The sequence below is a fragment of the Strix aluco genome, chromosome 3 (genome assembly GCF_031877795.1).
Source record: "Strix aluco isolate bStrAlu1 chromosome 3, bStrAlu1.hap1, whole genome shotgun sequence".
Lineage (NCBI taxonomy): Eukaryota > Metazoa > Chordata > Aves > Strigiformes > Strigidae > Strix > Strix aluco.
In genome coordinates this window covers 40,709,794-40,737,666 of record NC_133933.1, presented here as the reverse complement: position 1 = coordinate 40,737,666, position 27,873 = coordinate 40,709,794, and the positions used below count along the sequence as shown (strand labels likewise).

The following is a 27,873-nucleotide window of genomic DNA, read 5'->3' as shown; positions in this document are numbered from 1 at the left end:
ACAGGAAAAAAATATTAAGTGGGTGTACTGGGCAGAAGAGGAGCTGTGTATATTGGGTGTTGTACAGACCTATCCTTCCATTGCAGATGTACCGGTTTTGTTATCTTGTCATCTATTTAGTAAAGCAAGAGTCCTGATTCTGATCTGATTTGCATTAGTTACAGCCTCCAATAGTTACACTGATTTAATTATGCTAACCGAGAGAGAGAAGATGTGGACTAAGCAACTCAAAAAGTTAATGTTGGTTGTTTTTTAACATCGGGAAAGTGTCCTTAGTAGCTGTCAGCTGCTACAGTGTTTCAACATGTTAATTTTGTTTCATTCTTGCTTTTTGCATTTAATACTGAAATATTCTAGGAAAAAGAACAGAAATAGGAGTTCACTGTACTTCCTGGGGTGAGGGGTTGTTGCTTTCCAAATGCAGCAAGTGTACTAAGATGTTCGTTATATTGGTAAACTCTTTGTTGTGCTCTGCTGAGGACATGAATGCTCCGTTTGACCAAGGAGCAAATGGCTATTTCCAGATGCCTAGAAGATGCTAATGTTTCAATGGAAAGCCCAAGAAGAGTGTTTCAGTGTCTGGAAAAACACGTAAGAGAATTTTCTGTATCTTCACCTGCATAAGAAAGGTCACTAGCAAGAGGTATGAAGGGAGTTTCAATATTTATTAGGCTTAATCAAGTTCTAAAGCAGCACTTAGTTCATCTTGTTGGATAGTAAGTCACTGGGAATGTAACAGCCAAAATGCAAGGCAGATTAAGAGCCTCTCTGGACTTTTAAGGTAATCACAATATTTTTGTTTTTAAAATTGAGATTTCACTTTAAGACGTAATACTCTTTCAGCCTGTGTTGGTACCCTGGGTGAAACTGCCTGCCTTGTTTCAGACAGTCTGAAAGCTCACTTTGGGAGGTGTGAACTTTCTTAAGCAGCAGCCGCTAACCTGGTGACTATTAAAAGTTAACTGTTCTACTGCAGGCTGCTAATATCTGGAGAGGTTTGGTTTACTGATTAGGTGCAGATTTTTTTCTTTTCATTGTTGTTTGGACCTTTCTTCCCATGATGAATTGTCTCTACCTTTCCACTTTTGTTCTCTGAAGTGAATGGATTATGATCTTTTCAGGAATGGCAAGAGTATAATAGCAGTGTCTGTGGCAGGATTTTTGTTTAAGAAAAAAATATATATTTGAATTATTGTAGGATAACCAGTATTTAGTGTTCTGAGAACTTAAACAACAACAAAATTCTATTTTCCCCAAGGATGTGGTTTAACTTAAGAAGCCATAGGACTATAGCAGTAGGGAAGTTGATGAACTATTTCTAACATGGATCTTTGTAGCTGTTTGTGAACAATTTAATGATTTCCTCCAGTAAGGATTTCCTTCGGCTCCTTCCTTGGAGCACAAATATGCTGCCCCACTGCTTCTGCAGCCAGAAGGAGCATACCTCTGGTGAATCCAGGTAGCGCCCACGTACAGAGGAAAAGAGGAATGCCAGTTTGGTAATATCATCTTCATTCTAGAAGTTACTGTAGCTGCCTTTTGCTGGGATGGTGTTTCAAAAGTATTTTCATTATGATATTTCTGTTCTTTCCCATGTGAGCTATATCCAGAGAGTCTGTGGAACAGGCCCCACATTATCCATTAATTTCTTCCTGTCCAGCACTAAGCAGCAACACTGAGATGTTGATGCTCTCCTCGGATGCAAGTTGCCTCTTAAATTTCTTGAGTGTACTGTCTCTGTTGACCATGTGCTCTTCTGTAACTCAGGGAGCCAAAGCAGGTTGCTTCCCTGTTTCTATAGAGGTTATCTCTGTTAAAAGAAAGAGTCTGGACTTTCACAAGAGAAGAGAGCACCACGCTGTGCCTTAAATGAATGCAGTCCTAATGCATTGATACAGTATTACATGGGGGATTTTTTTTCTTGATATGGTTTGAATTTGCATTCAGGACAAAGCAGTTGGCCAGTTTCTGCTCCCCTTGCCTACACTGAGAAGATCAGGAATACCTGGCCACTTCTGTGGCTTGGATTCTGACCATCTTTCCATTGTTCTTGTTTTCTGAGTTGGTGGGGGTGTTTTTGCCATAGTTGTTGTGGGTTTTTTTTTTGGTTGGTTGGTTTTGGTTTGGGGTTTTTTTGTTTGTTGTCTAGTGTTTGAACAAAGGTCAGCATTTTTGTCAGCATTACAGGTGTCTGTCCTGAACTCTACAAGGTGACACCTTTTCTTAAATTTCCGAAGGATGGTAAACCACACTAAGCAACATATCACTCCTCCCATGCCTTGAATTCTGACTCCCTGGAGCTTACAGAAACCATTAGAAATTTGCTTTAAATAGCCTTCAGTAAAGGCAGATGTTCATCTTACCTACTTATTAAAGGATTAAGCAAATAAATGTGCCCTTTACACAGGAAAGTAGGTTCTTGAATTATGTTCCTTTATTTTTCTGCCTACATGCCGTTGCCTTCCATACCAGCTGTATGAATTGGTATGTGAATAACTTGTAGCATGTGGTAACAGCTTATTCTTGGTCAAGAGAGACGTGCATCCATGCCTAAAGGGATTGCTGCACCTCATTTTCTGTGCTGCTAGAATTGTATAAATAAGACATGTGATGACCAAGCAGTTATAACAGTTTAGCAGCAAGTGTCACAATGAAGTGTAAGAGCTTGGTATATGTGGACTCTGTTTCAGAACTAGCTTCTCTCAACTCTGAATTAGTGCAACCTAGATAAAGTATAGGCTTACTATATTTGGCTGGTGTTGGTTTAGTCAGACCTAAACATAACTTTTGCCTGTGCAACTGATCGTTTCTCCTACCTGTCCCTCAGTACTCTGCATCACGTGAGGGGAAAAATGTCTGAGATTTCTAAGAGGTAAGCTGAGGCATTACTAAAAAGCCAGGTGGTTGTTAAATTCAGGTTGAATTTGGCTGTCAGGCACCTAGTATAGGTCTCCTCAGTACCCTGGGAGTGGAGTGCCACTGCTGATCAGTTTTAATTCTACAGACAATGGTTTTGGCAATGGATTATATATTTAATGGTCAATTCAGGATCTCTCTTCCCTTTGATCTCACATGGGAAGTAGCATAAGGAACACAGTGACTGGTGCTGAGGAGCATGTTTAGCAGTTAGTTGACTTTTGTAAAGGGGAGTGAAAGGGACCTGCAAATGCAGGGCTCTGCTTCTGAGGTAGGGAGGGAGAAGAGTTGACTCGCTGGACTCCGTGATCTTAAAGGTCTTTTCCAACCTAAACGGTTCTATGATTCTATTTGGCCTGTGAGGGCTGCAGAGAGGTGCAGCTGGGTGTTGTAATCTGTGTTACCTAACGTCTAGCCTAGTTTCTGTTGAAATATCTGATTAATTTTGGGGTTTCATTAATGTGGGTTTTGGAACAAATTAAATGTGACCAAGGTCCCAGAAAGGATCTGAAATTTGTTTTCTGCTGAAGAACTCTTTATACAAATGAACACCAATTTGCATCATTAAGCACACGTTTCACTCAGGCTGCCCAACAGGATTGAACACAGACAGAAATTGCCTCTTGCAGTGTCTTTCTTGGTGACCACCACTTAGGCCCAACTCGTGCTTTGGCTTGTGTGTGCGTGTGTGTGTTCTTTTACAGCCTTTCTCAGGAGGTGGTAATTGTTTTATAGCAGTCTGAGTTTGCTGTGATCCCCTTCAAAAAGGCTATGTATCTTGTATGTCTTTAGATACTAACTAGCAATTGGATATTTCCCTCCCTCTCCCTATGCACCCCAGGGACTTACAGTGTTTTAAAGTGTGTGAGAGAGTTTGTTGAGGTAGGAGAACTCAGCATAAAAAGTTGTGACTTGTTTCTTGCAACAAAGGCAAGTTGTTGTTTTGGTTGAGTATGGTATTACACCACTGTGTGTGTCAGTGTCGATTTATGCCAGGCTTTAAATAGGATACTCTGCAATGAGTTTGTTTTCTGGTAGTCTGTAATCCTTTCAGGCTAGCTAACATTAACGAGCGGCAGCATTACTGTGGCTGGTTTTCTTTTGATCATGCACAGCGCTAGTCAGGAAATGGGTGAGGAGCATGAGTCATGATTACATTACCCTAATGTGACTGCCTACTAGAAGTTTTCTTTTTGCCTCCAATGTGCTTTCCCTTGACACTACTTCTGAAAACAAAATGTCCATTTTGGAGCACTTTGAAATATTGACCATTAAACAGAGGGATTTATGTTCTCTAGCAGTCTCAAGGCAAAGTTCTAAGCAGGAGCCCCTGCAGAGTGTAGAGAGAACATGAACGTCTGCAAAATGCTTTTCCAAAAAGCTGCAAAGGACAGGACTTGACTTGCAGTATGTTAGGTCTGCTTGGGTTCATTAGATAGAGCATGTTTCCCTGACCCATTTAATTATTCTGTCACGTTGCCTGCACATGCAAGCTTGAGATCCAGTCTTCTCTGCATACAGATGTTGTCATCTCACTCACCGTTTAGCTTAAGCTGTGTCTTAGAGCTGTACTTATCTCTTGAAATATGGCTGCAGTAATGGGAAGATAGGTGCTGAGTACTGGCTGAGGTAAAACCCAGAGTGCTGAGAAGGTAGCTTTAGTGGGATTTGAAACAGCAGTATTTCAGACAGTTTCATTAAAGACATGGGGTTTAGAGTTTGATTAGCAGCTGATATTTCTTTCAATAAACTAGCTTTAGCACTGAATTGCCACAGTGCCACTCTGAATATTCAGATGGTATACCTCTGCACAAGTGCTGAGTATATTAATTTCTTTCAAATTAAGCTGATTAACTCTGCCTGGTTTTAAGAGCAGTAAGTGAAATATGACTGTTGGCACAGAGAGTGAACGTGTTCTGATACTATTTGATATATTCCAGAAAAAAGAAGTCTGATCAATTTAGTACAAGCAACTCAAGTTTACAGAACTGAGCAACTGTGGCAGAAAGATCTCGGGAGGAAGTGAGGACCCCTTTGCTGCTGTCCAGTGTGATGCGTCCCCATCAGCAGGGGCACATCACAGGTGTCACTGACATGCTGCAGAGCAGGGCCAGAATATTACATGTCTTTCAGTTGTCACTTATTTCTTCAGATTCTTACCTCTGCTCAAATGGTGCCTTCACATAGTGGAGTTGTTTTGTTAGGAGTATAGTATAAACTCACAATGAAGATGAAATGTCTATTTTTTCCTTTAGTTTCATATAAGGGTGATAAGACAGTTACTTTAGTTGTATTAACAATCTACTCTGAATTGCGTATAGATAACAAAATTTTAGAAGTCCTATTTACCCCCTGATTTTATTCCCATTCCTTAAAGAGGACATGAGTTGTATCAAGAAAGCAATTTAGTGATGATTTTTGTAATCCATTGAAGAATTGCCTTTCTTTCGTCTACCCCAACCCCACACTCTTTGATCTCATCTTGATGACCATTAAACTCTCTGAAGGAGGCAGAACTTCAACAGAGCAGAGGATTCATCCTTTTTCTATGTAATAAAACAAAATTCCTGTGCAAATTTATGTTTTTCTATAGCTTTGTACCTCTACCTCATTGTTAGTCTTTGCATATAGAGGGCTCTTTGGTTTTCAAGTTTGTTTTAAACCTAGTTTATCAGCCACTTCAAGATGGTAAATACTTATTCCAAGTGAAAAGCTTTGAGAATTGAATAATAGGAGAACTGGTGATCATAATATGCCTATGTTACTTGTATGCTTCAAGGAGATGATAAAGAATATTTGACTTAACGATGAAGGGTATTTGAGAATTGGCGGTGGGGAGTTCAGGATAGAGTGTGGGGTTTTTTTGTTGTTTTTTTTTTTTTCTATTGGGATCTTGCAAGATGCTTTTATTTTAGATTGCCTTTTGTCAGGAGCTACCAGTTAAGGAAATGTTAAGCTAGGGATCCTTTTTTAAAAAATAGTAATAATAATATCTTAACTATAGTTGGAAAAACCTCATTTCAACATGACAGCATCCTTGGGAACCCTAAGGCAGAAGCTAGTGGAGCTACCAAGCCATTTTTGCATCAGAAGTGAATAAAATCTGAATGTAATGCCATGGACATTTTTTCTTGCAGCAGAGTTGGTTAAGAATTGCCTACCCCTTCTGCTAGAACTCCTTGCTCTAAGTGTGATGTTTCATGAGACAGCTGAGCTATTCAAAGGACTTGTTGCAGCTGAAAGCAGCAGTCTCACTACTAGCCTTGTGATCTTATAGACCTTTCCTAGTTAGTTTTCACCCAGTTCAGTGTGCTGAACTGGCTTATAAGGGGTCAAGTGTGTGCACACAGTAGGGAGGAAGGGGAGAATGCCTTTGACAGCAACAGTTATATTGGGCTTGAACTCTCTTGAGGCATTGCCATCAGTCACACTGCAGCTGTTGGTAAGCCTTTACTGTAAACTGAGTTAGTGGGGAGAATTGCTGCTGGGACCGGTTTGCAGTGTGGCTTGTAGATCTGCCTGCCCACAGAGGGTACAAGGAACTGCAGTGCAGAACTGGGAACCAGCAGTGAGGAGTGAGGAATCCAGGGTGGGAACTTCTTAAACCAGCTTTGAGAGCAGAGCTGGGTTGGGGAACTACGTGCTCTGTGTCAAAAGAGAAAGACATCTATGCTAACCTGCTTAGAATTACAAAGGGTGTGGATTCGTAATCCACTTAAACTGATATGAGTGCTGTCTGACATCAAAAGGGACAGTACTGCCTGCCTCAATCCACATCTTCCCAAGTTCTTCCATACAGCAATACCAGCACTTACATGAACATGCCTTGAGCATCATCAGGCAGCTGCTTTGGCTAAAACTGTTCCTTTCTTGTCCCTCAGCAGATGAGATTTCAATCAGAGCAGTTACCCAATCTTTTAGGTGGCACAAAGGCTCAGGTTATAGGGTTTGGGTTTTTTGTCCCATTTCACAATGGTTTTCCTTTGGCCTAAGAGAATTGATGGACAGGTTTTTAAGCCTCTCCATCTTGTGGCTTATGAGTTTATGGTCCCCAGCTATTTGCTCATCTGGTCTGCTGGCTTTGTAGGAGGAAATGTGTGACTATGCTTCAGTGCACAGTCTGTCTGATGTAGCATAACCTCACCTTCACCAGCTGCATGAGTTAAGGTGCTAGACTTGGTACTGACATGTACCTGTGCCTAAATCTGCCTGGTCTTGCACTCACCCAATTTTTGAAAGTCAATGATAAAGGTGAACTATATAGTATTAAATACGTATGTATGAATGTACCAGTCAACAAAGCGAAGGAGAAGGTAATAAAGAGGGACCTGTTTCAGTCCATGGAGGCCAACAACCGAATATAGTGAACTCATTAAATTCCTATCTCTGGAGAAGAGAAGAAAAGAAAAAGGGTTTTTATTATTCTAGAAAAGTTGCTACCTTTTCAAAGCTGAAAGCAAGCTGTGACCGAAACCTGTTGGAAGGTGAAAAATTGCTTGATTAAAAAACCACAGGAATTATTTAAGACGTTCTAATGAGTGGTAAAAAGCACAACTGCAAAAACAGACTCTATAAGGCATTTGACTTAATATTGTGTCACAGCCAGATTTTTAAAACATTAGTCCTCTTCAGTGTCAACAAAGCATGTATTAAAAACATTTGGAATCTCAGAGTAAATGTCAGGAAGAAGTCAGCATCAAAGAGGGATGTATTTCTATTGAAATAATGCAGGGATTTTTTTTGTACACCATGGGACTGCACAGTATGTTTTATGAGCAGTCTGCAAATAAGTGTAAAATTGTTGCGGTACAAATTTGCATGTGATGGAGATTGTTGAGGAAGTATATTGATGAGAAAGATGGAGAAAGATGATTTTCTGATTGACAGCTTGAGCACATTCAAATAAAATGTTTTCTCTTTCTGAAGTATGGCCTTGCTTTTTGTCCTAAAGAATATAAATCCAGTTTATTTGCTGGAGAAAGCTTGGAAAGCTTTTTTTTTTTTTTTTCCCCTAAGGAATAGAGTCTTACCAGACAAATGGTTTCATATGAGCACCACCATTGGCTGTGCTGGCAAAATTTGTCAATTAAATGAATATATGTGTATCTTCATCCTAAAAAATAGAATGGGGATGCCCACTCTGAACCAAGAAATAGCAGTGATAACAAATTTCTACTTCTGCCAATATAGTTTATTCTGCTTGGAGAACTCATTTTTGTTATACCAGCACAAGAACGCTTAAATGGTTTGTAATATAACGCTACCCTGTAAATACAGGAGAAATCCTGTTGTAAGATGTCGAGGATAAAAGCAGAAATATGATCTTGTTTATAAACAAGGCAGCAATGATGGGAAGAAAGAAGTGATTTTTATCTCTGTATATGCTGTTGGGGAGAATGATATTGAAATGTTGTCACTAATTCTGATCTGCTCTGAAAAGGATGTTGGAAAATTGGAGAGGGTTCAAAGGAGAGAGACAGACACGTATTTGAAGGCTTAAAATTACTCCCCCACCATCACCACATGAGGAATTCCCCCTGTTCACTTCGATCAAAAAGGATGACTGAAAAACAACTTGGTTACTATTCAAGTACCTTAACAGGGTTGAAGGTTACTGGTTGATAAAGGGCCTTTGTAATCTCACAGACTGATACAGAACAAAATAATAACTGTAGACTGGGGCCAGTTGCTCAAATTAAACAGCAGCCCCAAATTAAATAACTACAGTAGCTCCTTCCTGCTGTGCTGGTACAGCTGTTTGAAGGATACAATGAACTGTGAAAATTATTTTTTTTTTTTTTTTTTAAAACAAGATTGGCTTTCCTTTATTTCTTTTTCTTACAAGCTAAAGTGAAAACTCTTAAATAGTGAAATAACTCATTCATTTCAATATAATGCACAAGTACTTTAATGGTTTAAAGCTGATGGTGTTCCCTGGTTAATATGATTTACTCTGGCTTGATCCATTTGAAAGGGTACTATGCCGGGAAAGGTGGCAAGATTTAAAGGACTCAACAACTAAAAATCATTTTGGAAACTTGCTTTTTCTTCAGTTGTGAACCTAGGTTTTATGGGGGGGAAAAAAGAGGAGGGTGCTGGAGAAGTGGAAAATACCTGGAGAGAAAGACACTGTATGCAGCCTGTCCTTATCTGTGCTTACACTTAATGACAATTAACACTTCTTCAGGTGGACTGCTCACAGCTAGTGTACTATTTATCTTTGATTTAGGTGGGAAAAAGTTCTATAGCAAGAGAGATGTAGATGTATGCCTTTATGATTTTTCTTTACATTTCCCTTTCACTTTCCCTTCCAAAGATGACTGTTAATTAATTAATTAATTACTTTGCTTAAAAAAAAAAAAAAAATCTCCCCAGCTAGTGTATCGCTGAAGTTTTCCAAGCCTTCCTTGTCATTCACTAATATATCTGTATTATGGAGCATATTCACATTTCCTTACTTATCCCTGAGGAGACAATTGTTTCAAGAATTCAATCTGCTTCAAGTAGTAGTACCTTGGAGTATTTAGCCACTGTTAATCTGCAAAGATATATCAGGTGGAACTCTGCAGGACTGTCTTCCATCTCTGTTACTACACAATATTTTCATGAATGACTTGAATGTATGCTTATTACATCCACAGATGATGCTAAACCTGTATGCTGTAGAGGCCAAGATTAAAATTCCAAGTGATCCTGACCATCTGAAGTGTTTGAAATGAATAGAATGTAATTCAGTGAGTATGGAGGCTTTGCTACAGGGGCATAATCAAGAACAAGATGTAGAATAACTGGCTAGACAACAGTTCTTCACTAAAGGTTTTTAGTGGACCACAAACTAAACATATGCCAACAATGTTGTGATGCTGAAAGAAAAATGCAGACACTATTAAGAGAGAAATTGAGATCTCAGCTTGAATATTGAGTTTGCTTTTGGGCATATTTAAAGAAGGACTTGAGCTGAGGGGAGGAAGACCAGAAAAGGAGGTTGGGGGGAAGCTATTCAAGCTCCAGAAAACATGACCTGTGTTGAAAGATTGGAATATTTGTGGTGTTTAATCTGAAGAAGAAGAGGCTGAGAGGAGAAGTAGAATGCATAAAATAATGAACTGTATTCATTGGGGCCCAGATTAGAGCAGGGGAGACTTCAGGTGCATCTTCTCTGATGACTAGCCTCTGTGAAGTAAATTAATGTGTGCAGTCTGCACCTGTAGGGAATTTTAAGAGGAGGGTGGACAACATTCTTCTAGGACTAGTAGAGACATCTGGGTCTTTGCAGGATGATGGAGAAATTAATGAGCTGCATCGTAGGGTCCCCTTTTGACCTGTGTTTCTGTAGCTGTAGGAAGGATTGGGGATTTTTTTCCCTTCATTTTCTAAATGTGACAATGGGATAAAATAAGTTAGATTTGACCTAGTAAAGTAGGCTGAGTGCAGTTTGAGAAAATTAGTTGAACTGAAGTGTGATTAGCCTGATTGTTTTTATAAAGTAATTAGATCTGTAGCTTTAATCAGAAAGGTGCAAATTCTTTGATGGAGGGAGAAACAAAGGGATGAGTAGTCCTAATCTGATCAGGGAAGTTGACTTTAATACAGATGAATTCAAAGACTGGGCCTCTTATAAACAAGGTAAACTTAGATGAACAAGCTGGAGGGCAAAGTGTTAACACTCAATTTGGTTAAAGCTACTCAGAAGGTGGTAGCTTTCTAAGCAGAGGCTCACTGGTGGCCTGGTCTAGAAGTGGCCTCTCGTCTTCAGAGGCTGCCAGTTGATACAGACACCTAAGTCCACCGGAACATGGGAGGTAAGGTCTATGGTGCATCATCTGTTGCTTTTTCTTGTACCTGAAGACTTGGTTATATTGGGAGTTTGTTTTAACAACATTCAGGAATTGTAACTGCATGAGTTCAAGCCCCTGTTACAAAAACAGTGAAAATGTGGTTTGCGCTGATTGTTGTTTCAGGCACAGTGAAAGTAACAGCATTGACAAGGATGTTCTCAACAGTTTGTTTGTGCTGCTGAAAGCTACTGGCAGCTAAAACCCAAAATGAACCCCTAAAGCCCAATTCTTCTATGCTTGCAGATATTTTGTTCTGTAGAAAAGTTGCAGCAGTTTATTTCGTAGCTTGTGTCTGTCTTTTGCTGTGTTACTATATTCTCATTTAGATATTTAAATAATATACAGACTCTGTTTTCTCCTAGTGACTTGCTCCACAAAATAATTCAGTGTTGTTTTAAACAATGCCTTGGAAATGGGTTTCCCTAAAGTTCACATGCTTCTAGCCAGTGATGTCTAAGGCAGAGCCCTTGTAAGGGATTGTCCTGTAGAAAGCCCATAGGCTTCCCAGAGTGCACACTTACTTCTGGTCCTGCTCTGTGGAACTAAGATATTCTTTCTATCATTTCTTTGCCTAGGACACTGCTTAAGGATATAGGTCTCTTGAGATTTGTGCACAAATAAGATTTTGCACCTTGACCCTTATTTGTCTCTGGCTTTGTAAGCTTAGCTGTCGAAATATTTGCTGAGAGTCTGTTCTTTTAAAAAGCACTGTGGAATAAACTAAGGCATCCATGGAAAACTTTGAGCTGTGTGGATGGTGATGATTGGTGAGTGGACAGAAGGGTTCACAAGGCAGATTGAGAAGTGCCTCTGAAAATATTAGTCTTTGTTACCAAGCAAAACACTTATTATGAGAGTGTGAAGTGATAGGAATGAAAATGGGCAAGTGTTACAGCCAAACTAAAACTTTAATTTTCACTGGGCTGAAGTTTCTCCGGCTTGGATCTTGATGGGAGAGGGATATCTCTTCAACTGGAAGAAAAATCCTTTCATGTTGTTTTTCTTTTAATTTAAGATCTTCCACTGTAGGCCGGCTGTCTGGGACTGTGGACTTTTGGTTATGTATTTGGTTTTCTGATTATTTCTCATTCAGCTTTCCAGTTTGGCTATACATTCACTTAGTTACTGAGTTGAAATTGGTCAAAACAGAGACCCTTTTAGCAGCAAGATCAGAAAAAGGTCTCATTTTAAGACAAAGTGAACTTTACTGTGTGGCCTGGTATGGAGATTGGAGTGTGTTCTGTCCCTTCTCTTAGCCTATGTGTACTCATGATTTCATTAAATCTTGCTGAATGCAGGGAGTGTGTAAGGTTCTTGTGAAAATTCTGTGCACTAATTTTTTAGTTTTGCAGGAGTTGAGCCTGGAGGCTTAGTCTCGTTAAGTCTTTCTTCATTTGCCAAAGTCAGATTTATATTTTTTTCTTACTAAAAGAACAACCTTTTTTTTTTTTTTTTTAAGCACATGTTATATATTGATATAAGTTCTTCCTTATTTAATTGTAAATGAAATATGAGTAACAACAGTATTTTAGGCTAAGTAAATAGATCCAGTTTTATGATATATTTCAACTGGTCAAAGTAGCTTAAAACCTGTACTCCTTTGGGCAGTAGTTGACAAAGAGGATAGGTATGCAGGAACAAAGTACAGTTGCTCTAAAGCCTATGTTATGCTGTATGTGGAAAGCCTGTCCATTGAGGAAGGAACTCTTATCTTTTATTTACATGGTGTGATTTGCAGATTTTCAGTAGAATGGCTAGAAATCTGCAGTAAGGGTAGCCTTTGTTTTCAGCAGAGAAAGGGATGCTTGCAGTAAGCATGTAATTGTCAAAGTTCTTTTCAAATGTAAAGCGTCTTGCACTGGCCAAATGGAAGGCAAGGGCTTCACAATTGCAGGGACTGCTGTATAGAGAGCGATTATAATTCTTGACATGGGAGGCTCTTGCAGCATCCTCTGAGGTACTGTGGTTTTACACTGCCCCTTACTGGGGCTCTCTCATAGTGCAAGAACTAAAGGACATTTGGATGCCCAAATGTTTGCTCTATTTTGGGTTTTTGCATTTTTTTTCCTCCTGAGCTATGAGCTAAATAAAATACTGTGCTCTTATGTGTCAAAATGGCTTATTTATATTAAAAGTTATTTTACCCTTGATTTTAGTATTTATTGATGTTCAGATGTTTCATTGTGTCCTTCAGGTTTCTTTGAAATCTCTTTGTGGAGTTTGGTGATAATGGTTTTTGGTACACAACCAAACTGGTGGAAGCCATGAAAGATTTGAATGAACTAGGATTTGTCTTTCATTTTTAAACTAGTGACCAACAGGCATGACTTTGTACCACATTGACACTACCTTGCCATTCATTCCAGATTGAAAGATCTGAAAGAATGAGAAATTGGAATCAGAGGGAATTCAGCCTGTTATTCCTGTGAAGTGAGATCGAGTTGAGTTCACTAGATAAACATAAAACAACCTCACCATTTGGCTTTGTTTGATGAGAGATCTTATTTAGGACTCTTGCATTTGACAGTACTGACATGGAGTTAAGTTGGTGGAGTTTTGGTATGTAATGTGAATCTCCTAGTATTCTTTAGATCCTAATGAATTACCATTTTGTTGTGTAGAAGAAAGCTTTGGAATGCTTTTAACTGATTGATGCAATCAATCATATTTTCAAAATTGAGCTTAAAGTATAAAATGTCCTCATAACTTATTGAACATTGAGCTTATTTTGTATGATGGCTTTCATCTGTTTGTATCTGTTGTACTTTTTGGGGGAGGGCTTTTCAGTGACATCTGAAGCGCAGTAGCTAACTGGTGGGAATCAAAAACCAAAATACTAACCTGGCTAGATTCCCAGCTCTCCTTGTGATGCACTGTTAAGTACTCCACTGTAGGAACTAATTATTCAGGTTATAGGATTTATGAAAATTCTTAAATACTTCTTGACAATATGGCTGTATAGCCATACAGTATGAAGTTTTAAAATTGGTGATTCTTACTGGGTTTAATTTGATGAAGGAAAATATTGGCTGGGACATGGATAAAAGGCAGCAAAAGCAGCCCTTGTTACAGACAGCTTCCCTTCACTTACTGCATAGAATAGTCTTTCTGTGCAAAAATGGCAAGCTCCTTTACGGAGTGAGAGTGGTGACAGAGTGTATGGGATTTGTGGCTGAGTATTCTGGTGAGGAGTGACCTGTGACACTCTGATTGTCCACGGACTTAATAGGGGAAAGGACAAAAATGTCCAGGAAAAAAAATGAATTTATTCTGAGATTGCTTAAGAGTTAGGAACTGGTGTACTCTAAGGAAGAAATACACCATTAAGGCATTAATGAAGTGTGGTTTTTTCCATAGCTTGTTGACCCGATAGCCTGTTGTAGACTGTTTTATCAGACTTTTTGGAGATCACATTCTAATATGACAACTTGGTTTTCAAGCACTGTTTCATTTGGTTGCATAGAGCAACTCTGAGTCACTGTGGCCTCATGATCTATATAATTCATGAGCTAGTCTATACTAATTGTTATGAAGAATTCCTGTAGTCTAAAGGCTGTAGTCACAAGAACCAGTCTCTTCTAAGACACCTGTGTTTGGATGTATCTAATTGTAAAGACCTGGACTAGCCCTTTTTTTCAAGTACCTAAAACTATCCTTTTAAATGGGCACAATTATCAGAAATGTTATGGGTGACAGTTTGTGAGAGTTCCAGCACTAAATGGGAGTATCTGAAGTTCTCTAATCCAAAGTGGTCTCCTCCATTTCCAAAAAGGTTTCCTGAATGATTCTGTCAATCTTCCTGGGTCTACCAAAAGCTTGATGTTGTTGAGTGTTATAAATGTGTTTCTGCATGTGCTCTCAAAGGCCAGCATTTTTAATGCCAGAATAAGAAGAAAGATTGAGATAGTGTTATTTATCAAATGAATTGTGCTCAGCAACCGTGTCTAAGAAACTCGGACTTCAAAAAAAGCTATGAAGTCAGAGAAAGGTTAGCTAGCCCTTGTTAATCTAAACTCTTTTATCCTGCCTAATGAAGGGAAGCAACATCATAAAGCTAATCTGCAGGCTGGAACTGTCAGTACCATTATTTTTTTCTTTTTTTTTTTTTTTTGGTAAAAACAAGACTGAATGAACCATGAAAAATAAATTAATGATAACCTGATTTTGTATCCCATGCAGGTTTTTCTCAAGTTCTGGAAGTAGCAGGGCATTTGGTTGCTAACTGACCTGAAACTTGTGCTGTACCTTGGAAAAATCTGCAGTGGGAGGCATTCACCTTCACGTACACTGCAGCTCTCTGCATCAGAAGAAAGGGACTTCATGTGCAAGAGTGGTTCAAGATGATGATGTAATGTTGATAATGCTGAAGAAGCTCTCCTGAGAATAACTGACATTGTAAGAGGCTTCTCCCTCCCCTTCCTTTTTTTTTTTTTTTAAATAACTTCCTCTCTCAGAAACTACAAGCAAGATGCCAGCCAAGACACCCATCTACCTGAAAGCCGCTAACAATAAAAAAGGGAAGAAATTCAAACTAAGGGATATCTTATCTCCTGATATGATCAGTCCACCACTTGGAGATTTTCGTCACACCATACACATTGGAAAAGAGGGACAACATGATGTTTTTGGAGACATCTCCTTTTTGCAGGGCAACTATGAGCTATTGCCTGGAAATGAAGGAGAAACCAGAGTTAGCCAGTCTGGTGGCCATAGTGAATTCTTAAGGGCAAACAGCACCTCTGAGTCCATGTTTACAGAAACTCCATCACCAGTGCTCAAAAATGCTATTTCCCTTCCTGCCATTGGGGGTTCTCAAGCCCTTATGTTGCCCTTATTGTCACCAGTGACGTTTAATTCAAAGCAAGAATCCATCAGGTCATCAAGAAATCCTAGGCTTAGCTGTGAGCCAGTAATAGAAGAGAAATTGCAGGAGAAAAGTAAACAGATGGAGGATGGAGAAACATACAAAGATGACATATGGGAGCAAAATGGTGGTTCTTCACCTCTTACTAATGGTAGAGACAGTCACTCATCCAGCTTTTCTGAACGATGCACTGACTGGCAAACAGTTGATTTATTTGATGATAGTCAACTTTCATGTGAACTAACCAAGACAAAGACTAAGTCAGAAGAATCGCTTTCAGATCTTGCAGGCTCTCTTCTCTCATTACAACTTGACCTGGGACCTTCACTTTTGGATGAGGTGCTCAATGTAATGGACAAGAATAAATCTTAGAACTGGTACTCCCTTGCTGCTTTATAAGTGATTCACTTAAACAAAAACAAACAAAAGAAACATAATTCAAAGGTAGAGACACTTAAAAATCAGCTGTATTTGCAGTTGTTTAACGGGTTTCCTAAAAATATTCTGAAAGTACTATTTTTTTACCTATTGTTTTTCATGATTTTTATTACACTAAATTCTCATAGCAGGAAGGTAAATTTTAATAACAGTTTTCAGCAAATATAAAATGTTTTAAAGTACCAGTATTAATGATCAAAAACTTAAGAAACAAAGTTTGAGGATGATACCGATTTGTGACATTTGGTTACTTCACTTCTACAGGCTTCTGAATATATGAGAATCTCTAAGTGTCAGAAAGGAGACTGATATTAATTATTCACTTTTATAAATTATTACAACACCACTTTACATGTAGGCCTCTTTCTATAACCTTGTGTTTGAGGGCTTGATAGTGTTTTCCTTCATTTTCCATAGTACCATTTCTGTTATACCTTCACTGTACCTACTTTCTCAGCCTTATACTACCACTCTGTATTCAGATGTGAACAAATTGAAGGCGCTTTCAGCTTGGACACCTGGTCCAGAGTCTCAGCTGCTTTAAATGAGTATGCACAAATTTACACAAGTTGAGGCTTGGGCCTGATTGTATATGAAATGATATGTTGTAAACAGGTGACACATGCAAGATATTATGGTTAAATTATTTTAAAAGTTGAAATATATTTTTCGTGTGCATATTGGCTTTTTACTGCAGAGCCTACACATACAATATCTCATCAAAATAGTTGCTTGGCATTATTGGTGCTCTTCTGAAATTTGTATATTTGTGTGTTTGAAAAGAAATATGTATTGATACTCCTTGCTTTTTTTCTTCATTTATTGCCACATATGCTTAACTTGCAACCAATTATTTTAATTTTTGAAGAAGGCACTGGTTATTCACAATGCTTGTGATGTGTGCTGCAACAGCCAATGTTTTGGGAAATGTGGATCCTTTAATACAGTACCTACATGGATTGCATAGATACCTTGTGCAATACAATAAAAAACCCTTTAAATTGCGATGTCTTTGTGATTCAGTACATAGCCTCATCAAAACATCGAGTTTTGTTTTCTGTTGTAATGAAACAGACTGCAGTGGAGTTGCAGAGATATGGGACCAAGGGGCAGATCAATTCTACTATCATAATTCAGTTGAATTCTCCAATTCGGTTTACTTTGTGAGGTTTTAAGGCCAAACTCCAAGTGGGTAGGACCCTCTGGGATATACACTGATTTTAAGTAATTGGAGCAAGAGAGTAATACTTTGGTCCTAGTGAAGTTAATGGCAAAGTTCCAGCAGCTTTCACTGAAGTCTTTATAAACTGTGTCAGGATTTTACCTAGACTGTTCTTCATTAGATAACTACATTTATTTGTATCTTCCTATCAGGACAGGTAAGTCATGGATGATTTAATTTATATTATATTTATCCTTAAAACTTCTAGGGAGTCAATGCCAATTAATTCCATTCCTTCAGTGTGTTTTAAGAACACAGTCATTACCCCTGTTTCCAGTTTAGCACTTACATTATTGTGCGTTAATGAGACATGCAGCTACAGTCTCATATTATTCTTGGCCATTCTACATCTTAGTTCTTCATTTACAAAAACTGTGTTTATTTTTAAGATAATGCATTGTCTGTGTATAAGCCTAGACCAAATTTCCAGTCCATTCATGGTCCAAGAAGAATGATGGTTCTGTGACTATAGTGCTTTTTGTATTTTAGAAAGCAGGTTCAGGGCTCTGCTTAGCCACATGTTTCTTATGGTACCCGAAGATTTAGAACCTAATGAGAATTTAGCCCAAAACTTTCACTAGAAAAAACTGTTGGTCATTAGTGTAGGGGAAGTCTGGGTGAAATGGGGAATTAGGTATTTTCTCTGTAGACCAGCTTCACATACTATGATTAGAACATTAAAAGTATTTGCTGAATGAAGAGTCATTATCTTGCAGGGCTGTTCAAGTAAGTATTCCCTAGAAAGCAGAAACACATTCTTACAGCAGTTATTGCAGTCATGTTATTTGTGCTTCGTTCTGTTTTATACTTGATTTCCTGGCTTAGTCTACCGAAAAATGTCTCACTATGCAGCAGTTTTTGGTCTGTATTATCCGTCCTATCTGATTGATCTTCTAACTTTGTAAATCCTTAGGTCTTGTGATGAGGGTGGGTGGTCTGAACTAAAATAACCATCACTCCAGGCAAGAACAACTGTTTGTGGAGGAGGACCTTTGCTTAAGTCAAGAACAGGACTTTTACACTGGCAAAGTAGATTTCATCTTTCTTTAAAGCCTTCTTGTTACTTTCCTCAAAAGCTGGATCCCTGAATTGTTCAGATCTGCTCAGTCTTACATGTAAAGCCTAGAAGATGCAAAGTTGAAATGTGCTCAGTAAAATACTGCAAATACTGTAAAATACTGTAATCTTATCTGGCATCTCAGCTGTCACAATACAACTTGTTAGACCAAAACCTTGAAGCTCTGGTTTGTGAGAAGTTCTGCCCTCCTGAAGCCTTGACAAAATTCTTAATGGAAATGAGACTTTCCAAGGGGAAGTTACATGGCAGTTTCCTGAAAACCAAGATACTGCTGCAAGCTGGCCTTCTGGCTGGAATGGAGGACTGGAAGGAGTTGCCTTGGATATCACATCAATTTTCTGTGGCCTCAGGGAAAAATATGCTAACTGTCCAACTGTCCAGATAGTTCCACAGATGCTTTACAAGTCTTGTGGTATGCCAGAAAACACTGATCTCTTCTACTAACTGAAGAAGTACAGTGAAGACCTAAAGGTGTAATCTAAATGTGCTAGAGGAAAAAACCAGAAGCCATAAAGCATATGCCTAATTCCTGCATGAGTATTTGCTAAATTCCTACAAGCTGGGCTATGCACAATACAATACAAAAACATACTAGAAAGTCTAGTAATCATCCAATTCAAGAACGCTTGAACGTCTGTCCCAGTTCCCCTGCCAGCCTAAATGAGGTGATCAGTATTGTGCTGAGGATGTCAGTGGGAGATAAAGAGTCCGTCAAATGCTGGAAGTGCACAACTTCACATTGCTCTCTGTCTTTTTCTAACAAGGACCAAATCCAATGCCTCAGAGGAAACTGAAAAGGAAAACAAACCTCCAAGCTGGATCACAACTGAAGGTCAGAAAACAGCCTGACAAGAAGGCTAGCAGAAACCCTGAGACAGGTTTGATGCAAACATACAGTTTGTCTAAACACACAGTTTCTCTTGGAAGTACCTTGTATAGGTACATCATCTAATTAATGACTTCCACAGCAACCTTACTTTCCTCCCCACATTGACAAAGCTACATGATGTTGCTAAAAATTGCCTATCATTGATATTTGCTTGAATTTACACTCTTGAAACTTCAATGTACTGAAGGTGTCCATTTCATTTCACCTGTTTACCCATGCCACTGCAAAGTATATACAGGACAGAACCATCTGGATTTGATGGTAAATGGGTATAAACAACTGTACAGTATGTGAAAGTGACAGAAAAGTACAGAAAATCTAAAAAAAAAAAAATCTGAAGAGAATCATAAACAATACCTTGTTTAAGGATGATTTTACTTTATAGTCCTTCTTCCTTTTTGCATTTATTGGTGTAACAAGGAAGCTAGTTATCAGGGTTATGGCTGAAGGACGTTCTCTAATTTGTGCAGGAAATTCTCAACAGACAACAAGAACAGGCTGAGACCAAGGAAAACAGGGGAGGTATAACAGCTCAAATTTTTTTTCATTCCTGCTAGAATTAGTGAGAGAAGGGACACTTTGGGTGGCTGCCTTTCCAGAATCGGAAGCAGCTGTTTGATATGTCAAATACAAATAACCTAGATGCAAGCCTAGCAGGGAAGGTGTTGGACCTGGTATAGGGAGGCCGAATAAAGTTTGGATGATGCAAGAAGAAACTAAGAAAGAGACACACTAGACTTTATTCCAAGGAAAGAAATTAATGGCTGCTGTAAGCAAATTAATTAAATTAGTAGTAACCTAACTGTTCTGCTTGCATCCATTTGCTTTTCATGTGAACACAAAGTACATTAGTACATCTGTTTTCTATAAATGCTTTCATTTTATGTGTTTTTTTAAAGGGTTTCCTGACTCCAAATGTAAGGCTGGATCCATCACTAACTGCTTCTCTCTAGTTAGCATTTTACAAGGGCTAGAAAATCAAGGAAGTACTCAATACTTTTTTTACTTTTGAGTATTGTAAGCTATTTTCTCCCTGTGACAATTATAAAAGGAATTATTTTTTTCCTGATAAATAAAATCACAGATTCTGATTTACACCAGAGTATTCCCAGAGAGAAATAAATTGCCCAGAATATTTACACCAGGGAGAATGTTCTTTTTCACAGGTACATTGCAGTATGACCTAACACATTCTTCAACCTATTTCTTTTCCTTGTTGTCCAAGACAATTCATTCTTAGCTTGTGCTCAGAGAAACTAGGACTTCAGCTTTGTGAATGGGTGACTTTTAGCCTGTGATATGTTTCCTTTGCTTCTTCAGATATTCATATATTTAAGAGCCTTTCTTCTATTAGAACCTCCTTGTCAGGGTGCCACATGAACTGTGGCAGAGTTAGAGACCAGCACTCCTATGGCATCACAAGGGCAGGGACTAAAGGCCCTAGGCTAAGCTGAAATGGGGTAGGGGTGGGTCCCACTTGAGAACCCTGACACCTCTGGCAGATTTTTGTGGGTAATACTTTTGACCTGAGAGATGAAACTTAATTTTATCTTCAGTAAGTCATAAATAGTCACAGAAGCCATCCAACATGCTATTAGATTTTGGTTCAGTACAAATGAAGGAGCCTTGGGCTATTCCCTGTTTGCTACATAGGATGAAACCATCCACAAAGAAAAGTCAAGCCCATTTGCTCATTTAAAAAAATGCCATTGCCATTCCAGGGCACCTAACTGCCTAATTAAAAAATGCTGCAGTTTTACAAGATAAAATGCTGATTGATTAAACTACTTCTCAAGAAAAAAGTAGGTCCCACATATGTAGCTCTATTTTGGTAAAATTCACACCACATTAGATACCACATGTCAACAGTTAGCCAAGTGGATTTTGTGCCAGTCCCTTTTGGCCTCCTTTCAGCTGCAAGTGCTTTGAGGTCACAGTCCCCAGATACTCCCCGGAGACGGTCACATTACACTGTAAGATACTGTCTCATGCATTTTTGAAAGATCAGTGGACCTGGGCCTTTCCTTGCGTCTCGACAGACTCCTCCAGATATACTAGATCCGGAACTAGCTGTAGTGGAAACCACTCACCATAATTTGGTCCCCAGGAGCTATCTGTTGCAATCTCACAGAATCAGACAGACAAGATGGGAGAAGCAGCAGAAAGGTCCAGGGACAGGTCTAGTTGGAAGGCACAGGACCAAGAACCTCACATGAACAGCACTGCTGCAGATTAGGAGTCCTGCCTTTCGAACTACTTTGTCAACTGTGAGGGTTTTGTTTTTCTTCCTCTGGGCACACTTACAGCTCCCATGTGCTTTGCCAAAAGGGAAGTCTGGCTCTCTGGCTGCGTGGAGTGTGCCTTTTGCCATACACTGGGGAGTTGTGCTTGTCACAGTGCTTGACCAACACCAGGTTTCCACCTGGCACACAGAAGCTATCCACATCCAACAACTTTCCACTGTCCCGCTTATCCTCCTCCTCCCAAGCTTATGGTACCTGCATCCCATGGCAGAATTTTAAAAGCAAATGAGACACAGTCATGGAAATTCAGTAAAGTTAGGTCAGACCAGGCTCAATTCCTCCACCTGGCCCAACAAATGATAAATAGTCGTGTCAAATTTCAGAAAATGACTTGGGGGTTATAAATCTGAACTACATTCTCAGGTAGTAGAGTAACTTTGTGAGAAGTATTTCCTAGGATAGCAGCTATCTCCACCGACCTTTCACAGTGTCTATAAACACAGCTTCACCAGTGAATATTTAGCTTGGCTTCCCCCCTCATCTTGTGGGAAGAGGTACTTTTCCAGGTCTGAAATTACACTGATAAGTGCCACAGGAACATAAGAACAGCTGTACTGAATCACATCAGACTCCATCTAGCCAATATCCTGTTGCAAGAGTGAGTGCCCAGGGCAGAGTACTGTGATCTTGCTTTTGTCTGGCTTCTTCCTCTCAAGAGCCAGAATTCTACCATCTCATGGTCACTGTACTACAACCAAGTCTGCCCCTAATCTTCAAATCCCCAACTAGTTGTGATCCATATGGTACGTACTTAAAAATGTGCACCAAGAATAATACTTAAGAAACCCATGCTCACTGCCACTATGTTTAGACATCCAGAAGGAAAAAATACCTTAACTGAAAACATTTATGCCAGGCTCCTTAGACACATGTCTAAAGGCAATATCAGAATCAAAAGAAAAGATTTCAAATGCTTGGAGCCCCAAACAGCTGTCATTGCCATCTATTTTACAATGTAATAACCGGATAGCTTATTTGTTTTCTAATATTCATTCTCTTTATAGGAAACAGAATTCCAGCCATTACTTTCTATTTCTAAATGATACGGTAGGATGTTAGCCCTGTCTCTCTCAGGGCTTCCACCTATTCCTTTTTGACAAAGCACTCTGCTGCAGTACAGAAAAATTTCTGGGGATATATTCTCTTTTCTTCCACCTTAATTTCTAGTAAATTTTATCTGGTGGGTTGGAAAAATTGTGAGAATAGATTTGTAATATTTCTATTTCCTCTCCTGGCAGATGCACATATCTGCAGTTCATGGTTCATGTATTTATGTTTAATCATGAAGTATTTTCTAAATTCAGAAGAGCTTCACGTCACTTGTTATTTTATCCAAACTGCTCTCACTAGAAAAATGCAGATGGAGACAGCAACTTAACAAGCTGACTGTAAATGTTGACCTTCTGCATCCACAGGGTTGCAAGAGTTTTCACTATTTGGCTTTTGAAATCACTTTTGAATGTAAACCACAAATATGTTAAATGTTAACTAGGATTGTATAGTTAGCCCTATATCCTGTGGCATTGTTGAGGGAATCCTAACCACACTAAGAATGTGCACACTGAGGAATACCATTTCTCATACTGGAAGTAACATGCTTTCCAACACTGATAGCTGCGCTTGCACTGGTACAGTGAAGGGAGTTTTCCCTAGCATTGCCAGGGCAGATGATCAGGCTAATAGGAAGAACAAAGGGAAAGGGAAAGATTCCTCTGACTACAGCATCAATCTGAACTTCTAGGCTCTCTTGGCTCTAGCACAGACTTGAACTGTAGGCATGAACTTGGGCAAATCATTTAATCTCTCCACAGCTGAGACTGACATCTCTAGAATAAGAAAGATAACATTAAGCTTCTATCAGATTTTGCCTGTTCTGTCAAATTAGATGAAAAAATTCGCAGGTGAATTGTTTGGAGGGCAGTGCTTAGCCTAAGAGCTGGGGTATCGAAAGAGTAGTACTGTTAATGGAACTGCAGTGCTTTACTGGACTATACAAAACATGGTATTGTAAATATGTATGTTCAACAGGATGTATAAAGGTTTCAGTGATAGATGCCTTAAAATCATATTTTCTATAAACTTCCATGGAAAACTATATCTTTTGAAGAAAAAATCTAGGCTTTGCTCTCAGTTTGAACTATAATCAATCATAAGGCAATATGATTATGTGACTTGGAAAAGAGGGAAAGATGGGATAGTGATGGCTTCAGGAAATCTAATATTCAGGTATTACAAGCAAGGCATCTAATTTATTTGACTGTTATCATTTGTCTTTTTGGAACTGTGCTAGGGAGCAAGGACTGTGTCATCCCCTATGTCTGGATAGCCGTTAGAATAACCTGGCTGTCACCACAGTTCAATAAATAATACAACACATGTCCAGCAACAGCAGGATATTCACTATGCCATGACACGTTAGCAGAGATGTCAGACAGAGGTCAAATTTGTGCGGAATCAGTTAAGTGTGAACAGGTGTGACCAGACCACCATGAAATAACTCTCTGGTTAAGTCGTTCTAAATGAGGCATGAGACATGCTACCCTAATGGTATTTGTAACCTTAAACCACCCGATAGCCACAGAGTATCTGACACTATTTCTAAAGCAAGCAAGTGAGAGAAATGGACATCCTTAATTACAGCTTCATCATGAAAAATATTTATCCTGTTAATATTGTTGATCGCTCCCTGATGTGGGAGTAATCAAAGGATATTTTCCTTTCCTACTGTTACTGAATGAAAGGAGGAAAACTGTAAGTAGTCTGCCTGTGGGGTGGCATCCTTTCACCAGATCATTTCATCAGGGTGGGAGAGAGTCATATAGCAAGAGGATTACTTTGCAGTTCATGCAACAAAAAAATGGCTCTGAGACCCCAACACATAGCTGGCCCACAATCTGCAGGAGGCTGTGCCATTGCTCACCAAGTCTCAGTGCCTTCACACCAACTTGAAAACCCTCTAGGCTTTTCCACTTAACTTAGAAATTAAATCATTCAGACTGTGTTGGCAGCATACAGAGACAACGGAGACACCGAGGCTAAGATCCTTCAGCAGAACAGCCAAGACATAGCTAAAACATGTCTAGCTCCCCTCTGCCTCATATGTTCAGTTCCTTCTATTGAAAACTGAGCATAGGAATGGAAAATTAATGTCTCCTTGGGTCTTGCCCTGATCTCAGACAGGGTGTTGCCAGAACATACCCCACAGCCAGAAGCCCAAGAGCACACCAGTTTATGCATAGCCCTAGAGCTTTCCACTGCTGGAATTGTGGGCTTTGCCTCTTCACCATGCACCTTTTGAAGTGTCACTCAAATGAAAGTGTGCCCACTGTGCCTTGCTTTCTGTCTATCATATAACACGACAGCAAGCAAAATATAAATTACACGCTTTTCCATTTGTAGGGCTCCTCCTGCAATTCTGAAAACTGAGTATGGATAGAAAGAAGTCCTACTGCATCCCTCGCTCCACTGTTAGCTTGCACTTGCAAGGTGCATTCTGAAAGCTTCCTTACTACATTAAATCATAACCGTTTAGCCCTTGGAATGTTGGAAGATACATCATGCCAGTGGTCAGATCTGAGAAAAGAACATAAGATAGTGGCTGACCCACTGGGTAATGCAGCTTTTTCTGGTATAGAATAAAACTCGATCTATAACATTATATGCATATTAGGAGATAAGTACACACACTTATATGAATAAACCAGCATTGCTAATGCATAATCGGTTTTTAAGAGCTTTCACATCTTTGGGAGCAGAGGAAATCCTGCTGAGTGGACTCTCCCATGTCTAAAAAAGGCTCCTTTCATGATAGTCTTTTCTGCATTGGTGGAGCATAGGCATACTAAAAGGGGCTTTCTCAGCTGCCTGGCTGCTCATTTTCATCAGGTTTGTAGAAAACAGAACCGAGCTATCTACCTATCCATCAACTCTGACTGAAACAGACCAAGGTTTTCAAAAGTACTTCAGGATCTCACACACATACGAACCCATAGAGAGATTTCCAAACTGCTTTTCTTTGGAAAGTCAGGCCAACTGTGTTGTATCCCACACTGAAGTCTAGGAAGCCAAGCAAAGTATAAATTGATGCTGAATTTGACTTAGTGTTTTGTTATTCAGATGTGTGCTAAGTGCAAATAAATTTAAATACTGTGGAGTCCAATTCTGGATTGTTTTTTCATTGTTTCGTAACACATCTTTTAATCTGCTGTGGACAATTCTATCTCTTCCTTTTTAGGAAATGTCTTAAAGATATAATGTAAACTATCTCATAAAAAGTTCATCACTGTCAGGCAGAGATATGTACAATTGGGCTAGCACGTGGCTATTTTTTGGATTCTGTGAACTGTTTCCTTTTAGGGGAAAATCTATTGACAGGACAAACTTCCACTAGTCTTCATTCAAGAGAGGTAGATATATACTGTTATTTGCATTCTATACCTGCTTGTTCATATTCATTATAGTTTCTACCAGCACTAAATGTATATCAAAAGCTAGCTTTTCAGATCAGCCAGCTCTTTTCATTTTTGTATACAAAAAGTCTGCACATGATGGAGTTAAAGTAGGGTGGACACACAATCTGAAATATTGAACTTTGACATTTTTCTCCTAAAACTCATACAATAATCCATTCAATCACATTTCCTGATTAAATTGTCATTTCTTTTGAACATGTTTTCCTTTCCAGTTTAAGTGCTTTTCTAGTTACAAAAGTGTATATGATGTAGGAGAGGTCAAAAAGTTATGAAGCTTTTTTCACAGTTAGAAAGCTGTGCTACTGGGAAATATCCTTAGATATTCTAACTGAATAAACCAAGAGTTCATAACTTAAGCTGCAAAAAAACACCTTGAAAATCAAAATATGACAGTTTTGGTGGTTTTCCTTCTTTCCACAATGTAAGGTGTTGCTTTAAATATGATTTCACATGCATTCTATAAAACTCAGTGATGTCTAGACCTGATAAAGTAAGAAAGAAATGAAGAGATATCTCAAATCCATCCATAAAGCTGTAACAATTTACACCTATGAAGAATTCTCACAGTACCAATTAGGCTTGATGAAATAGGATTTCTCTACGGTAAAGCTGTTTAACAAATGTAAAGCTGTAGATCTGACCTGAGGATAAGTGGAGTCCATGATGCTCTGTGAATTTTCTTGTTGAATATCCTTCAGATCATTTTTACAGTGAAGCAGGGTTTAGCTCCTGTGGAATGAAGGAAGAATTATCACTTTAAAATATATTATCTATAGATCTGAGTGGTTGTCAGAAAGCAATCAGAAAATAGAGCTGTCTGCAGAAAGCTATATGAGTTTATAATGCTCCAGTGATCCTGGGCTTGCCCTCTTCCTCTTCCCCCCAGTTCCTTCAAACAAGGCCACAGTAAAGTGCTAAGCATACCTTTCTTCTGGCCACCACTCCTTGACCAGTCTAAAGCACAAGAAATGTATACAGAAATGAATACTGACTTGGGAAATCCTTCACAGAATCCCCAGTTATATTTCCAGTAATACATAGATGGCCTTGGAAGTTTCTCATTCAGCCTAGTTTAGACCATGGATCTGAAATGTAACCATGAAAGGATCCTACTCTGGAATAACATTATTCAGTGTTCCTCGGAAAGAATCAGGTATCTCTTGAACTCAAAGATAATCACCACTTGTTTCCTATGGTGATTTATTTCTGATGTTTATCTTGGGGGAATTTCAAGATGATCTCATAAATCTTCTTCATCTCATCCATTTATAGGATTGTTTTCTCCTTCTCTTATTTGCACTGCTAGATCCAACTGGCCTAAACCCTCCCTACAGTAACTGCTTTACACTAGAGATCATTTTTTAATTGTGTTTTATAAATAAATAGTTTAGATCATTGGGTAAGATTACCCATTAGCTGAATATGCTGAAAGAGAATAACTGATAATTTTATAGTCTGCCTGAAAGCACTTACTATACTAGATGAACAGTTTCTTCTGATCAGACAAAATATAATGCGGACTTCAAAACCTGCAAATCTAAACCTGATCATAAAGAGATGTGGCTCTAATACTTTGTTTCTAACTGTCTTTTTAAGACTTATGAAGAGGAGTCAGTCATTTTAAGACAAGTCACACACCCAAACAAGGCCTCACTGTGTTGCATGGAAATGTGGCAGCCCAGTGGACACCTCTGTGTCTCTTTTCAGCAATAGGACAGAGAAAACACAGATTGTCTTTAGAGAGACTTTTTATCTGTTCTGACTAGAGGATCAGAAGGACTTTCATCAATATCATGAGAATACAAGACCATCATGAAAGTCTAAGAAGTTTTGTATAGTCTCTAGATGTAGTA

General features: G+C 38.9%; 1 protein-coding gene across 2 annotated transcripts in view; it reads left to right on the top strand.

Moving 5' to 3' along the window:
• Positions 1-17,063, top strand: part of CDC42EP3 (CDC42 effector protein 3) — a 28,654-nt gene extending 11,591 nt beyond the window's left edge. For both annotated transcript variants that reach the window (XM_074820655.1, XM_074820656.1), the window contains exon 2: positions 14,934-17,063. In XM_074820655.1, the coding sequence (XP_074676756.1) occupies positions 15,223-15,990 (768 nt within the window). In that variant the 5' untranslated portion in view covers positions 14,934-15,222 and the 3' untranslated portion in view covers positions 15,991-17,063. The remainder of the gene's footprint in view (positions 1-14,933) is intronic.
• The last annotated feature ends 10,810 nt before the right edge of the window (positions 17,064-27,873 follow it).